The following is a 17,098-nucleotide window of genomic DNA, read 5'->3' as shown; positions in this document are numbered from 1 at the left end:
AACTTCCAGCATGCCCAGAGAGCCTTTGGCTGTAAGAAGATGAAATCCAAGTGCTGCTCTAAACGGTGACCATACAACATAGTCAACCTGTCTTTCCCAGAAATAAACTATTAAACTCCGCTGCCCCTGCGTTCAGAACATATTGTCCCAAACGCTGGGTGTGGGCGGCGGGGGTCATGACGTCACGGCCATGCCCTGTTGTGACGTCAAGCCACTCCCCTTGAATGCAAGTCTATGGGAGGGGGAATGATGTCCGCCACGGCTGCTCCCATAGACATACATTGAGGGGGCGTGGCGTGATGTCATGAGGGGGCATGGCCGTGACGTCACGACCCCAGCACCCAGTGTTCTAAATGAATGCCAGGTGCTGCACATAGATCGTGGGGGTCCCAGCTGCGGGACCCATGTGATCAGACATCTTATCACCTTTCCTTTGGATAGGGGATAAGATGTCTAGCGGCGGAGTACCCCCTTAAGGGAGAATCAGAAATTGACCATGTCTAGCTACAGGAGGATGCTGCGGTAGGAAGCCGTCTGTGCTAAGGTTTGCTCTACTTCTAGAACAAAGCATTTTACATTTCCTTAATACACTACAGGGTGCAGCTCCAAGATGTGGCACATGAGAAATAAGACAACAGCACTTACTTCTGCTCTTTGCTCAAATACTTCTGGGTGGTCAGGTTCCAAAGTGATAACACGGCTCAGCTCAAATAAGGCTAATTCTGCATTTTTTATATCCTTAAAGATGGCAAAGGGAAAATAATAGTAAAAATGATTTATATAGCAACAACACATTCCAAAGCACTTTACACTGTAGACAGAGATTACAGGGATTGCACTGTAAACAGAGATTACACACTAATTGTTCAAACAAGAGGGGCGAGTTCAACCACCATATACAAACAGGGTAGTGAACATAAAAGGTGGATGGAGCTAGTCACTTAAAAAAAAAAAGATTTTAGGTATATGATTTGGATTCCAGAGAACTGGTGCAGCACCAACAAAGTCTTGGAGATGGGTGTGAGATGTTCGGATTATGGGAGATTTTAGTTTTCTATTGTCAGATGAACGTAGAGCATGTGGAATATCAGGGGTGTGGAAATTTAATTAAAAAAAACAAAACTACTTGTCCACAGGACTAAAACAGAGCAAAATCTACTTGTCCCTCATGACGATCCACTTGTCCCGGCCAATTTTTGCTTTTACACTAGTTTTTTCCTTCTTGCCCTATAAAAGCCATAAATAACTACTATAATGATACCTTTTACATTTTTGAATAACATATTCTCTGAACAAAAAAAAAAAAATTATGTAAAAAAATTTTTTTTTTTGTGAAATTAAATTGAAATAGTAAAAGATAATTTAGCAAATTTGGTGGTTTTCTTTTCTACGCCATTTACCTTGTGGTTGAGCTAACATGTTAGTAGATACTTTAGGCCGCCTGATTACAGCGATACCAGATTTGTATAGTTTCCATCCTGTTTTACTAATTATTAAAAAAATTCTGAACTTTTTCCAAAAAATTGCCATTTTTGACCCCTGTAGCTTTTTTTTTTTTTTTCTTATATGGGGCTGTATGAGGGCAATTTTTTTGCGCCATAATCTGTTTTTTTTGTATCGGTACCATTTTGGTATTGATCTGACTTTTTAACTCTTTTTCTGGGATATTATAAAAATTGCAATTCTGTGGTTTGGTATTTTGTTTTTTACATTTACATCATTTACTGTATGGGATGCCTAATGTTATATTTTAATAGTTCGTACAATTAGCGGCTGGTTATTAGCGGCGGCCCCCGGCTACTGAGAACAGCCGGGGGCTGCAGAGAATGGAGCGGGCACGAGTCCAGAGCCCACTCCATACAGACTGCTGACCGCCTCCGCGCTTGTCAGGTCCGGCCCTGCTTGCCTGAAGCTGGGATAAGGGCCAGAACTGTCCAGGGCAGGATAGGTTTGCTATGGGGATTTGCTCCTACTCTGGACAGTTTCTGACATTGACAGAGGTGTCAGCAGAGAGCACTGTGGTCAGACTGAAAAGAAATTCAAAAAGAAAAGAACTTCCACTGGAGCATACAGCAGCTTGATTTAAAACTTTGATTTTAACTTGATTACAATTTTTTTTTTCCCCACCGGAGTACCCCTTTAAAAGACAGGACTACCTTCACATTGTGGCACCCAGGTGGCCAGTTGATTTTCTGTCTTATGTGGAGTAGACTTTAAAGGGGTTCACCGTAGCACAGAAATATTTGAACACTATTTATGCATTATCATTGTCTGCGATTGAGATGATCATGATGAAGCATCATGATTCCTTAGTGTAAGAATTCCTTAGGTGTTATAGTGACCCTATGAAGTACTGCATCAACACGGCTGCCAGATGCCCCTGAGACTTTGTAGGTCGTGTGTGGAAATTTAAAGAAAAACTACTTGCCCAAGGGACTAAAATAGGAGCACAATCAACTTGTTCCTCATGACAATCCACTTGTCCTGGTACACAAGGTACACAAAATAATTTCAACCCTAGGGTCTGCATCTGTACATTTCTATACACGTGGCTATATGTGCAGAGCATTGGACCTTAGCCTGCACACTGCTATACACAAGGAGGTATGTGCAGAGCATTGCACCCTACTGTCTGTAATACAGACTAGGCCTGGGTTACCAGTGCAATTCTCTGCACATACCACGCACACTATGCCTACATTTATATATTGAGCCAGAATCCGGATCATTAAGGAGTGCTTCTCAGCGAAAGGGAAATACCGGAGCTGTGGCTGGTGAGGCGCACGATGGGTCCTCCAGGTCAGGCTCCACAAGATGGTGTCCCTTCTACGTCGCGAGGGGATGCAAGGAGACACAAGAACATGCCCTGCCGGCCGGGTAAAATCAGTGAAGGGAGGGACCAAAACTTACAGATGTTGCGGTGAACCGGGGATGAGCAGGATTTGGGGGGCACGCAGGCTTAGCACATGACCCCCCCAGCAGCCTCACTACGCACCCGAGCCCTAACAGTTTGGATGGGGTCCTGTGGGATTCAAATCCCAATAAAGGGCTCTAACTTAAATCTCCCAGCTCGCAGCAGGGACTTCTGTATCCTCGGTCCTGATGGAGGTGCGCGCGATGAGTGACATCATTGCATGCGCCTATGCTGGGACGCTGAGGGCATGTGTGGCTCGCTATAGGCTGCAGCATACAGCTACAGTCTATAGGAGTTTAGTAATTGGGCTAGACTGATTGCCCCATCATATGTGAATTCTTCAGGCATTTAGCACTGCTTGCCCTAAGAATTCACCTGCCTGTCCCAGGAGTTAGGCGAATCTATTTCCCACACCCCTGCTATGAGTGGATGGAGATAACAGTAGTAGAGGGGAAAGAAGGGGCTGTAGGATTTCTAGGCCAAAACTGGTAAGGTAAGTGAGGGCCATCATATTAGCTTCATAAGAAATATGTTTGAGGATAAAAGAAGTAGGTAAATATTGCTTGGAGAAGTGTTTTTTTCAGATAACCCCTTTAAAGACAGCAATGTGGTCACTGAGCCCACCTGCATAAGGATTGAACCATAAAGTGCTGCATATATGACAAAAGACAGCTGGAATAATAGGGTATTTTATAAGACCCAAAAGTTAATGAATAATAAAAAAATGAATATTCCGCTGCTTTCACACTTACCTGCAGTCCCTTTTTGCCATAAGCTATTCCTCGGCCATATATAGCACTTACGAGATCTGCATCCTCCTATCAAAAGATATGAAAACCAAGAGGTTTATTAAATACATTACTACAAAGTGTTACCATACATTTCTAATGACAGTGATGTTTTACATATAATGGTGCAAGAGTTCAGTTGCTATTTACTTTATAGATAGCAATGAACATATCCTAAAGCTGGTAACTAAGCCACATTACAAATGATGAAGAAACAGTACATACGTATAATATAATACAGAAAAAAATAATTAACTGCACAGAGATAAAAATAACTCAAACATACCTGAAGCATTGAGGAGAAATGTTTTATAGCTTCATCGTATAGGCCGCTGCCTATTAATACATATCCTATAGCTGGAACGTTAAGTGAGAAAATCTTATCAATATCTGACAATGAAATGATCCTCTATCATAGCAGCACAGAGATGATATACCAGGAATCAATGACATACAAAGGGTAGAGCAGTATTTCCCAACCAGTGAGCTTTCATCTGTTGCAAAAATACAACTCTCAACATGCCCAGATAGCCAAAGGCTGTCCGGGCATGTTGGGAGTTGTAGTTTTGCAACAGCTGGAGGTCCCCTGGTTTGAAAACACTGGGGTAGAGTAAGGTCAGGTTCACACAGCGGAAAGTTTGCGGCATGTCGCATGGAAAACACATGCAGACATTCTGCACATTTGACTAATCTGGTGGGCGCTAGGACCGTTCGGAAATGCGCCGGCTTATAGACGGCAATGCATTTCCTTGCGGAATCTGCAGAAAGAATAGACAGGTCTATTCTTTCTGCGGACGCCGGTATGGGAACCTGCTGCACTGTTCACATGGCAGAATTCCAGCTGCGGAAATTCTGCCATGTGAACAGTGCAGCAGAATCCCATTGAAATCAATGGGAATGCCGTGTGGACATTCCGCCATGTGAACATACCCATAGAAGGCTATCTCAAAATATTTATAAGATGGCTAAATGAGTACAATACAAAGACTCTTCATAAAATCTCTATTTCTACACTCTGATAAGACAAGAAAAAGAACAAAAACAGTATAATGAGGAGTCAAGCTGGAATTTTGAGAACTCAATAGACACATTACTATAAAATGTATTTTTCTAGCATTGACAACCACCCCTAGATATCTTATCCCCTATCCAAAAGGTTAGGGGATAAGATGTCTGATCGCAGGGGTCCGGCCACTGGGACTCCCCGCGGGCACCCCACCCATAGACATGAATGGAGGGGGTGTGGTGTGACATCACAACCACAGCCGCCTGAACCCAGCGTTCTGAAAATAACGTTAAAAGCGCCTGATTGCCTGCACGGAGATCGCGGGGGGGGGGGTCCCAGAAACCGGACCCCCGCGATCAGACATCTTATCCCCTAGGGGCGGAGTACCCCATTAAAAGGGGCTGCTTTGAATAAATATTTTTATATATTAAACTGCTCATGGCAAGGGGAAAAATAAATATTCCCCTGCTGCTGCCCCCCCCCCCCCCCCCCCCAGTGCCAGTCTTTACTACTGAGTGCCTCTTGCTGGCCTCTTAAAGGAAGTGCACGTGAGTGAATGGACACTTCCTAGGTTTCCAGCGGTAAGCGCTCAGCAGCAAGGACAGGCACTGGCAGGATCAGCAGCAGGTAGTGCCAGTGTTTTTAATCCCCCCCCAAAGAACCCCTTTTAAACCCCAATTCTGTTTTGCTTGAAGAAGGCTTTGTCCTCCCCGAAATGTTGCTTACATTTTGAGTTTAGAAGTTGGGAGACAGAACAAAGCCGCCAGGGGACATTCATTGCATTTTTTTTTTACATGTTACATTGAGTGCTGCTGACGTGTCGTATTTAATGTACAACTTTATTACTTAACTTAATTATAAACATTGCTTGTATTAACCAGAGTGAAGAGCCGCTACAAAGACTCTTGCACCACTGGGCTCAGCAGGACTATCAGGTCTTTTCAGCTGTATGTACCGGCACATAACAGCTCCACTATGGAAAGGCTCTGCATAGAAATGTATCTTCTGGCTTGATCACATTACCAGTGACTGTGGTGGAGTCTTTTCTGATGGTGCCATAAAAGCTTATCTACACTAACTAAACCGAGGATAGAGGGTAATTATTGCCATGCTAAACGTATTCAATCTCACTGCAAGACAACTCCTGCATTGCTTCTACACACCAAAATGCTAAAACTGGCAGTGAATGGGTTAGGAGCCATGGAAATGTCCCATGTGATAGAGTCAGCCTAGTAGATCTTTCCTTCAGATGAAGTTATGCAAGTTAGTTATGCAAGAGGTTGATGTTTTGCTACTTTACCCAGCTCCTCATTTGTATCATCATCCTCTGTGACAAATGGCAATCTCTTCTGCTCAGCCAGAGTCTTCGCTTGGCTCTGAAAATAAGAAAAATCAGGTGCAAAGGTTTTACATGAGACAACTTAAGAAAATTTAGCAAATATCAACATGACACATCCCCCCCACCTAAAATTCTAATGTTAGTTAATAGTAAAGTAGCAAAACATAAGATTTCTTAACATGGCCCAATAGAGACTGTAGGTCTTTACATGATAGAATTAAAGAATGAAAAAGATAAATAAATAAAATAAAAAAGGATATATACACGCACATAATATATATAGGTATATGGATAGATAGATCTTGATATATGGTGTAATATACACCCTATACAGGACAAGACAGGCCCACCAAATAGAAAGCTTCTCTTTCTTGCTCCCACGTCACCGTTGCTATCATGGAGTTCTGATTCCTGCTGTGCACAGGTTTTGACTTTGGTCATGTGATGTCACATATCCACTCATCAGCCGCAGAGATGTCCCGTCTGCTGATTGGCTGAGCAGGCATGTGACATCAGCATCTAACAGCAGGGACTGGGGCACCGGCAGTGGTGTGGGAAAAAGAAAGGCAAGAGTGTTTCTTTTTCGAGTGTTTTTTTGGGTGACTAGTATTTAAAAAAAGACTACCCCTGGGTTCACACGGTATTTTGGTCACTATTTGAGCCACAGTTTAAATCAGAATTTGTACAAAAAAAATACTGACAACAATAAGGACCAAAAAAAAAAAAAAAACTATGAACCTAGCCTTAAAGGGGGTACTCCACTGCTCAGCGTTTGGAACAAAATATTCCGAACGCTTAGAGCCGAGAGCTCGTAACGTCATAGCCCCATCCCCTAATGATGTCATGCCCCACCCCCTCAATGCAAGTCTATGGGAACGGGCGTGGCACGCCCCTTCCCATAGACTTGATTGAGGGGGAGGGGTGTGACGTCATTTGGGGGGGAGGGGCTATGACGCCACAAGCTCCCGACGCCGACTAAACGTTCAGAACATTTTGTTCCAAACGCTGAGCAGCGGAGTACCCCTTTAAACCACATCAAACCTCTTTACAAGTACAATACACTACCAGGATTTTTTCTGTGTTCCGTGAAATAATGGATTCACAAGCTGGAGATCCTCTTGGCTCACAGTCCATTTCACGAAAGGTAAAAAACGCTGAATCTGCAAAATGAAAAATATTTTATTAAGAAATGTAGCGGAAATTGGCAAAAGAAAAGAACTTTATACTGGAGAAATAAAAATACATACAGGCAAACACAAAAGATCGTAAAATGTCCAGTTATTTCTTGTAAAAACATTCATTATGTTTAACATAAATGGGCTCTTTATAAACATTATATTTCAGGGATGGGATATAAAAATAACACGTGAAACAAAAACATATCCATGCAATAACAAAAGTAGATGTAGCAATAAAAGTGTACAGATATTTTTTTCCCAACAATTTGGCGCTGAGCAACTTTATAACATATCTTTATTAGTATATAAGTATTTAGACAGATGCTTTACAACAGCTACATACAAAGGAAACAAAAGACTAGAGCCGACCTTTTGACCTCTAGAGAGAGTTTTCTAGGCATACTCTGTGACCCATGCAGTGGTCAGTGTGCAGGGGTTGATCTTTTGTGAATGGCCTGATCCCATATTCTCTATATACTGGTTCCACTGTAATCCTGCACTGCTGGAAAGTTTTTCCTACAGAACGGGGGGGGGGGGGGGGGGGGGGATTTATCATTTGAGTTAAAATGTGCACAGTATTTCCTTTCAGTCGGGCAGTTTTGTGTCCAGTCCTGTGTCCAATTTTAGGAAATTATGCACACAACATAATAAATTGTGTAGATTTCTAAAAGCATGTGGTAAGGGAAAATAAATCACTGCACATATGTACTGTCCACATCCAATGCCACCCTAGGGAGGAGAATATACTTGCAATAAATTTTTTTAAAGGGGTATTCCAGCCTTAGACATCTTATCCCCTAAAAGATATCCGATTGCATGGGTCCCGCTGCTGGGGACCCCCGAGATCTCTGTGCAGCCCCCTGGCATTCTGTCACGGCCACGCCCCTTGTGATATCATGCCACACCCCCTCCATTCAGATCTATGGGAGGGGGTGTGACAGATAGCGAGGGTGACAGCGGCGGGACCCCTGTGATCAGACATCTTATGCCCAATCCTTTGGCTAGGGGATAAGATGCATAAGGCCAGAATACCCCTTTAAGCAGATGATAAATGCAACAAATCTATTTGCACACACTAGGCCACACCCCCTCCAAAAATTACAAAAGCAAGCAAAAACTGAGAAAAAATACACAAAACAAGGATAAAAAAGGCACACAATCTTTCAAGCTGGAAAACCACTCAAAACATGAATGCCCCATCTTATTGTTAGGCTTTTTTTTTATTTATTTATTTTAAATCATAAATGTGTTGCTAGGAATGCAGGGGACACAAAGTAGTATACTTACCTGGCCCGCTCACCCACTGCTGCTGGTCTCTGCCCCAGTCCTCTTCCTAGTTATGCTGCCATTTGGACAGGAAATACCTGCTTATCAGCTGATCTCTATGCGGTCAATTCTCCTGAGCTAGTCCGCACAGGCCATCAACAGAACTAGTTAAAAAGAGGGCCACAGTGGACACCAGGCACTAGGTAAACTGGCAGTGTCGGAGGAGTGGGCCAGGTAAGTATAATGCTTTGTTATGTTCCCTGCAGGCCCAGCAAACAGGTATATTAAGTGAAAACTGCATGAGACTAACTATATATGAATGCCCTTTACATGTCATGTGTGCAAGCATTTACAAGAGGGGGAAACAAAGTCATATTTTACACACATAGAAGACGCTCACAAATGTGGTTTGTCAGAGCCGTGACCAATGTAGTTATACTAATGTACATGTACTAATCCAAAGGAATAAACAGGAAGCTCAAAAAAGCAGAAGTCTGAGTAGAAGAGCAAAAATCTCATGCTTCTGAAGATTGTGATGAGTACATAGATCCTCGCTTTGACATATTCATATAATGGTGTATAATGCACTGTTCTGATGAGTGTGCCTATAAGGGGGCATTCCCACCTGGGTTTTGTGGATCTGCGCTGTACCCATTGATTTCAATGTGCACCCGGACTCGAGTTGGCTCATTTCCGACCATTTTTTATTTTTTTTTTACCAGACTGAAAAACATGGTTTGATGCCTATTTCAGTCTGGTTCAAAAACTGGTTACAGTAAAAAAAAAAAAAAGAAGAGCTAATTATATTCACTTCATGGGTTATGACGTAGATCCGGAAGGAGGCGGTTTTGAAATTCCCCCGCCAAATAACAGAATGAGTAACCCCACCCTAATGCAGCATTCACAGAGATAGAAGCTTAGATTCCTTTCTAGCACCTTATATTATAGGGGTACTCCACTGGAAAACCTTTTTTTTTTTATTTATTTATTTTTTTAAATCACTTGGTGCTAGAAAGTTAAACAGATTTGTAAATTACTTCTACTTAAAAATCTTAATCCTTCCAGTACTTAACTGCTATATGCTCCACAGGAAGTTCTTTTCTTTTTGAATTTTCTTTCTGTCTGACCACAGTGCTCTCTGCTGACACCTCTGTACATTTTAGTGTGGTGTCCTAGTACCGCATCTTATACGGTACCTATGTATGTGTGGGTCCCCATAGCCAGAGTCCCTAGGACGTAGGGATCCCTGTGCTGTAGTCTACCCCTTGTCGCTTCTATTCCAGCTCATAGACCAATAAACTCTATGGTATTAAGCTTAAAGGAGTAGTCCAGTGGTGATTCAGTGGTGAGCAACTTATCCCCTATCCTAAGGATAGGGGATAAGTTGCAGATCGCGGGGGGTCCGACCCCTGGGGCCCCCCGCGATCTCCTGTACGGAGCCCCGACAGCCCGCTGGAAGGGGGCGTGTCGACCTCCGCACGAGGCGGCGGCCGACACGCCCCCTCAATACAACTCTATGGCAGAGCCGAAGCGCTGCCTTCGGCAATCTCCGGCTCTGCCATAGAGATGTATTGAGGGGGCGTGTCGGCCGCCGCCTCGTGCGGGGGTCGACACCCGCTATCTCGGCGGAGAGCCGGGGCCCCGTACAGAGAGATCGCAGGGGGCCCCAGCGGTCGGACCCCCCGCGATCTCAAACTTATCCCCTATCCTTAGGATAGGGGATAAGTTTTTCACCACTGGACTACCCCTTTAAGGACCTTTGGAGGCCCTGTGACATATGCAATCCCATTACTCTCCGTAATGGTGAGTGACAGATGTTTGGACCAATCGGATTTGCCACGCCCCCTGCCTATATAAGGGAGCGGCGGCCATCTTCTCTCTCTCTTGTTCCTGTACTCCTGACGTGGAAAGACCTGTACAGCAACTAACGCAGTGAGTTAGGCCCGAGCCTTGCGGCAACGGCTGAGTAATTCAGAATATAGAGTGTACCCATTCCCAGACACTCTTCAGCATCACCGGACCTCATATAACCCCTAAATCCGGACGGATCTGCAAATATCTACCCTAAATTCAGAGACTTTCTAAATAGCTCAAGGTCCGCAACAACTGTCAGTCACTGAGCAATATAAGGACTGTTTGCATGAGACTGTTACTGTGCCTTGGATGTATCGCAAGCACTTAAGTAAAGTTGTTCAAGTTAAATCTCCTTGTGGACCTTCAGTCATTTCAGGCACCTATCGTTTCTGGGAAGGGCGGCGATAGGCCGGAGCATTGCCTCAGCATACCAGCCCTCAGCCTGGTGTCACGAACTATAGGGTTAACATTAACCCCGCATATACCGATACCATACCACCACTACCATACACCCCCCAAGGGCTACCACATTAGGAACTGTCCAGAGTAGAAGCAAATCCTCATAGCAAACCTACCCTGCTCTGGACAGTTCCTAAAATGGACAGAGGTGTCAGCAGAGAGCACTGTGGTCAGACAGAACTTCCTGTGGGGCATATAACAGCTGATAAGTACTGGAAGGATTAAGATTTTTAAATAAAAGTAATTTTCAAATCTGTTTAACTTTCTGCCACCAGTTGATTAACAAAAAAAAAAAAAAAAAAAAAATTTTCCAGTGGAGTACCCCTTTAATATGAGACAGAAAATTTGCTAGGAATGTAGGATTCAACAAGGGCTGAGGTTGTTAGGTAGCATGCTCTTAGCAACCTGTCAGACAGACATGGCTCGGCTAAAAGCCAACTGCACTGCTCCAGATACAGTAGGACAATGGTCTCTAAACTGTTGGCCTCCAGATGTTGCAAAACTACAACTCCCAGATGCAACAGCTGGTGGTCCACATTTTGGAGACCACTGCAGTAGGATAGAACTTTTTTTTTATATCATTACCATTTGCAAAGTTGTGTCACTTTATCAACAAGGAGGTTGCATGGAGTTGGATACAGTACAGCCCTGTAGAATGCTATGAGAAGTATATTACGACTCCTCCATATGGCTTAGAGCAGCGTTTCCCAACCAGGGCACCTCCAGCTGTTGCAAAACTACAACTCCCAGCATGCCCGGACAGCCTTTGGCTGTCCGGGCATGCTGGGAGTTGTAGTTTTGCAACAGCTGGAGGCACCCTGGTTGGGAAACGCTGGTTTAGAGGCTGTATGAAGCTGTATCACACTGTGTGCAGAAACCTTACTATGGTTGACAAGAACCAGAAGGTTATAAAACTCTTTACAGTTGGGTAGCGGACATGCCGGGAGTATAGTGGCACCTTGCTGATCTCTATGGACGTATTTTCTATTACCTGCCGCACACAGCTCATTTCCATATATGTATTTAGGCTCTTTGCTTACATAATATAAGATACACAATATCTCTCCTAGAAGACTTAGGATCTAATGATTCTCATACACAGAGCCAGACACAAGCCCAGGAGCAGAGGGCATGAAATCGGATTATTTCCTTTGCTATTCTTCCCAGCCATGGATCACTTCTATATATAATCAGATTACTAGATCAATCTAAAGAAGAATATTAAAGGGGTAGTCCAGTCCTGAAAAACTTATCCCCTATCCTAAGAATAGGAGATAAGTTTCAGATCGAATGGGATCCGACTGCTGGGACCCCCCGCAATCTCCCGTACAGGGCCCCGGCTCTCTGGGCCGACAGCGTGTTGACCACCGCACGAAGCGGCGGCCGACACGCACCCTCAATACAGCGCAATGGCAGAGCCGGAGATTGCTGAAAGCAGCGCTCCGACTCTGCCATTGAGTTGTATTGAGGGGGTGTGCCAGCCGCCGCTTTGTGCGGTGGTTAACATGCTGTCGGCCAAGAGAGCCGGGGCCCTGTACGGGAGATTGCGGGGGGTCCCTGCGGTCTGACCCCACGCTTTCTGAAGCTTATCCCCTATCCTTAGGATAGGGGATACGTTTTTCAGGACTGGAACAGTACATCAACAATGGCCCAGATTTATCAAACTGTGTAAGAGAAAAAACAGAGTGATTTTCCCACAGCAACCAATCACAGCTCAGATAATGCTATGAGGTAAAGTGAAACCTGAGCTGTGATTGGTTGTTGTGGGAAAAATTCCTCTATTTTTTCTCTCACACAGTTTGATAAATCTGGGCCAATGTTCTTAATAACCTTCCACATATTCCCCTAACTGTGTGCCTGACCTTCAAAATACCCTTGTCGCCTTACCAGAGCTGAACAAAGGTCAGCCATTATTGTGTGGAATAAATGCATTGAATGGGTTAAACACTGCACACACCCAAAAGCACTTGCAGAGGGTGCATTTTACCCTTCATCTATATATCTCTATCTCTCTCTCTAATATATTTACTATGGGGAAAAGTGGGGAACATTTTCTGACCAGCTTTTTCTAGGTGGATATTTCCAGCCATTTATCCACAGGGTTTTCTGTGAATTCAATAGTAAATCGGTCGGGTTATGAAACCACGCTTCTTTTTGGGCCGACCACGCCCCCTTTGCAACAGACTACGCCCTTTTTCGACTTTTCCCAGTTGTCGGATTTTCCAGGCGCACACATGTCTCAGACCGTCTGCGCCAAAATAACCAGACAAAAATTGGCCAGTTTCAGCTTAGTAAATGTGTGTGTGTGTATGTCCAAATGGCTAAAGATATTAACATGAAACTTGGCACATATGTTACTTATATGTCAACAACAAACATAGGCTAGGTGATTTAACCCTTACTCACCCCTATTAGCCAGGTTCGGGGTTTTTGTTTAAAGTCCCATACAAGTCTATGGGAAATATATGTTACTGCATAACTTCCAAACGGCTGGAGATATTTCGATAATACTTGGTAACATGTTACTTATATGTCCACTTAAAATATAGGATAGTTAATTTAACGCTTAACTACCCCCATTTGTGAGGGTCAGGGTTTTTCTTTAAAGTCCCATGCAAATCAATGGGAAATGTATGTTCCCACATAACTTCCGTACGGCTGGATACATTTCAATACCTGGTACACGTTACAGGACGGGATGAGAGGTCGGGATGGGAGGTCGGGATGGGAGGTCGGGATAGGACGACGGGATATGAAGTCAAAAGCTTCCACTGTTGATTTTCCTCCACAACAAGGATTAGGAAAGAAAAACCGGGCAACGACGGGAACTCAGCTAGTATTCTTATAAATATAGCCTTATACAATGTATGTATTATCCTATGTCATCGATATTGTACCAGTGGGGGCCTCACACCCAGTTACCCCACTGGTCAACTCTGAAGAGGCAAGGGTGCTTAAAACAGGTGCTGCAAGTTAAAGGGGTACTCTCGTTGGAAACTATTATTATTATTATTTTTTAATCAACTGGTGCCAGAAAATTAAACAGATTTGTAAATTAATTCTATAAAAAAAATCTTAATCATTCTAGTATTCTTTTTGAATTTCTTTCCAGTCTGACCACAGTGCTCTCTTCTGACACCTCTGTCCATGTCAGGAACTGTCCAGAGCAGGAGAGGTATGCTATGGGGATTTGCTCTTACTATAGACAGTTTCTAAAATGGACAGAGGTATCAGTAGAGAGCACTGTGGTCAGACTGGAAAGAAATTCAAAAAGAAAAGAACTTCCTGTGAAGCATACAGCAGCTAACTGGAAGGATTAAGATTTTTAAATAGAAGTAATTTACAAGTCTGTTTAACTTTCTGGCACCAGTAAAGCTGGCCATTGGCCAAGACCGCCCCACAGGTCTCTATTTGTGTCCCCAGCAGCATTTCAGAGTAAGGCTAAACTGTTCACTGCGCTGTTCTTTTTGTAGCCGTAAAAAAAAAAAAAGAACAAACTATTTTATAGAAACCAGACAATTTTTTTTTCGCCCATTACTTACCCCTTAAACACCATAAATAAACACGCTTATTAAGGACTGATTTTTCCCAATGCATCCTTAGACAATTTTCCATTGACAATAATGGAAAAAAATTTTAACCAATTTTCTAACTGAAAAAATTCTGTTTTACTTGTGTTTTAACTGCCAGAAAGTTAAACAGGTTTGTAAATTAATTTTTTTTAAAATCGTAATCCTTCCAGTACCTATCAGCTGCTGCATGCTCCACAGGAAGTTGAGTTGTTCTTTTCAGTCTGACCACAGTGCTCTCTGCCGACAAGTCAGTCCATGCCAGGAACTGTCCAGAGCAGGAGAGATTTTCTATGGGGATTTGCTTCTACTCTGGACAGTTCCTGACACAGACAGAGGTGTCAGCAGAGAGCACTGTGGTCAGACTAGAAAGAACTACACAACTTCCTCTGGAGCATGCAACAGCTGATAAGTACTGGAAGGATTAGAATTTTTAAAATGAAATAATTTACAATTATAAAAACGAAAATGGAAGATAGTCAGCTACTCCTTTCCCATGCGCCCGGCAATCCCGACAGGATGTGACGCATTTCGGGTCACGTGACCCTTTGTCGAACAGTTTGACAAAGGGTCACGTGACCCGAAACAAGTCACATCCTGTCCGGAGTGCCGGTATGTCTATTATCCTGTTACCTGCTTACACCTCTTGAATAAATCTGAAGACCGCGCACTGGCTCGTGCTTTCTTTCAATTTACAAATATGTTTAACTTTCTGGCACCAGTTGACTTAAAAATAAAATAAATAAAAAATAAAAAAAAGTTTTACATTGGAGTACCCCTTTAACTTCATTATTCTGATTCTATAGGGGAGCAGTACAGTGGAAAGAATGACGGAGGTGTGAACCCAGTCGAAGCGCCTTGAGGAAATCATAGACTAACCACAAGGGACAGGATGCTTATTTTAACTTTTTGTGTGTCACTTTTTTGCACTTAAATGCCTAAGAATGTGTTGTCTCACTGCTTCACTGACGTAATATGCAGTAGCTAGATTGTAAACTGCTCCGCTAATAAGTCACCGCTTCCACTACATACACTAGAGCCGGTGACAATGACCGGAGTGCAGAGAAGACACTGGACACAAGTGGGCAGAATACAGTCCGCTCAACAGCATGGGTCATATGGGTCTCAACAAATAATTAATGTGGAGGGCGATATGAATCCACAGGGTCCACATGACGACACAAAAGCAGGAGAAGATTGTAGAGAAAGCGTTATCATGAGAAGTGCAGGCTGCAACCTTAAAGAATATTAGTAAACCATTCTCGCTAAGGCTAGATTACCAGGACAGGTCAACATAGGATGATGGCAAAAACAATGGCTTTCCACGTGCGTCCAACACAAGGTCTAATTATTAGAAGCAACAATATAACCGGACAAGATAGAAAAGTAAAACCACCAATGTTCTTCTCAGACTAAGGTACGTAATTCATAAAGGACCTGTCTGCTTTCTGTTCCTGTTACATAGGTACACTCCAAGGTGAGGGAATCTGACAGACATTCACTTCTGCAGTAAGGACCCTTACAATTAATATAATTACCGAGGCTAATGAGCTTATCCGGTACCAGATAAAACATGTCTGCTAACTTCTCAAAATAGCGCCACATCTCTCCAAAGGTTGTGCATGGTAACGCAACCACACCTTATTAAAGTGTACCTGTTAGCAAAAACTTTTTATATAATGTAGATAATACCATTCTATGTATATTTGTAATATACATTGGTAAAAAAAAATTGTATATTTTTGGGTGAAAAAATTATGTCCCTGCAGCTATTTCCTATGTGTGTTGTGTGAGCGGGGATTGTGTCATGGAGCCTCATAGCAGAGCCCTGCGCGTCCTCCGTGCACAGAGCCCTGCGCAAGCATCCTCACTGTACAGAACCTTGCGTGTCCTCAGTGTACAGAACCCTACTGGTCCTACCTCACTGCCTGTATTTGGTCTCCTTACAGAGACACACAGGCAGCAGCTGTAGGGACAAAAATGTACACACTTTTTAAACAATTTTTAACTGCTCAAAAAAATAAAGGGAACACTTAAACAACACAATGTAACTCCAAGTCAATCACACTTCTGTGAAATCACACTGTCCACTCAGGAAGAAACACTGATTGACAATCAATTTCACATGCTGTTGTGCAAATGGAACAGACAACAGGTGGAAATTATAGGCAATCAGCAAGACACCCCCAATAAAGGAGTGGTTCTGCAGTTGGTGACCACAGACCACTTCTCAGTTCCTATGATTCCTGGCTGATGTTTTGGTCACTTTTGAATGCTGGTGGTGCTTTCACTCTAGTGGTAGCATGAGATGGAGCCTACAACCCACACAAGTGGCTCAGGTAGTGCAGCTCATCCAGGATGGCACATCAATGCGAGCTGTGGCAAGAAGGTTTGTTGTGTCTGTCAGCGTAGTGTCCAGAGCATGGAGGCGCTACCAGGAGACAGGCCAGTACATCAGGAGACATGGAGGAGGCCGTAGGAGGGCAACAACCCAGCAGCAGAACCGCTATCTCCGTCTTTGTGCAAGAAGGACCACTGCCAGAGCCTTGCAAAATTACCTCTAGTCGGCCACAAATGTACATGTGTCCACTCAAACGGTCAGAAAGACTCCATGAGAGTGGTATGAGGGCCCGAGGTCCACAGGATGGCGTTGTGCTTACAGCCCAACACTATGCAGAATGTTTGGCATTTGCCAGAGAACACCAAGATTGGCAAATTCACCACT

The 17,098-nt window shown here is 43.5% G+C and overlaps 1 protein-coding gene across 1 annotated transcript in view; it reads right to left on the bottom strand.

Moving 5' to 3' along the window:
- Positions 1–17,098, bottom strand: part of TTC13 (tetratricopeptide repeat domain 13) — an 87,059-nt gene that overhangs the window by 54,451 nt on the left and 15,510 nt on the right. The window contains exons 2-6 of the mRNA XM_056567365.1: positions 7,113–7,207; positions 6,009–6,084; positions 3,989–4,059; positions 3,667–3,732; positions 646–738 (exon numbers count right to left, since the gene is read on the bottom strand). Coding sequence (XP_056423340.1) covers positions 646–738; positions 3,667–3,732; positions 3,989–4,059; positions 6,009–6,084; positions 7,113–7,207 — 401 coding nt within the window. The remainder of the gene's footprint in view (positions 1–645; positions 739–3,666; positions 3,733–3,988; positions 4,060–6,008; positions 6,085–7,112; positions 7,208–17,098) is intronic.

Source organism: Hyla sarda, chromosome 3 (assembly GCF_029499605.1).
Source record: "Hyla sarda isolate aHylSar1 chromosome 3, aHylSar1.hap1, whole genome shotgun sequence".
NCBI lineage: Eukaryota > Metazoa > Chordata > Amphibia > Anura > Hylidae > Hyla > Hyla sarda.
The sequence above is the reverse complement of the archived record's forward strand: the minus strand, read 5'-3'. Positions and strand labels throughout refer to the sequence as shown.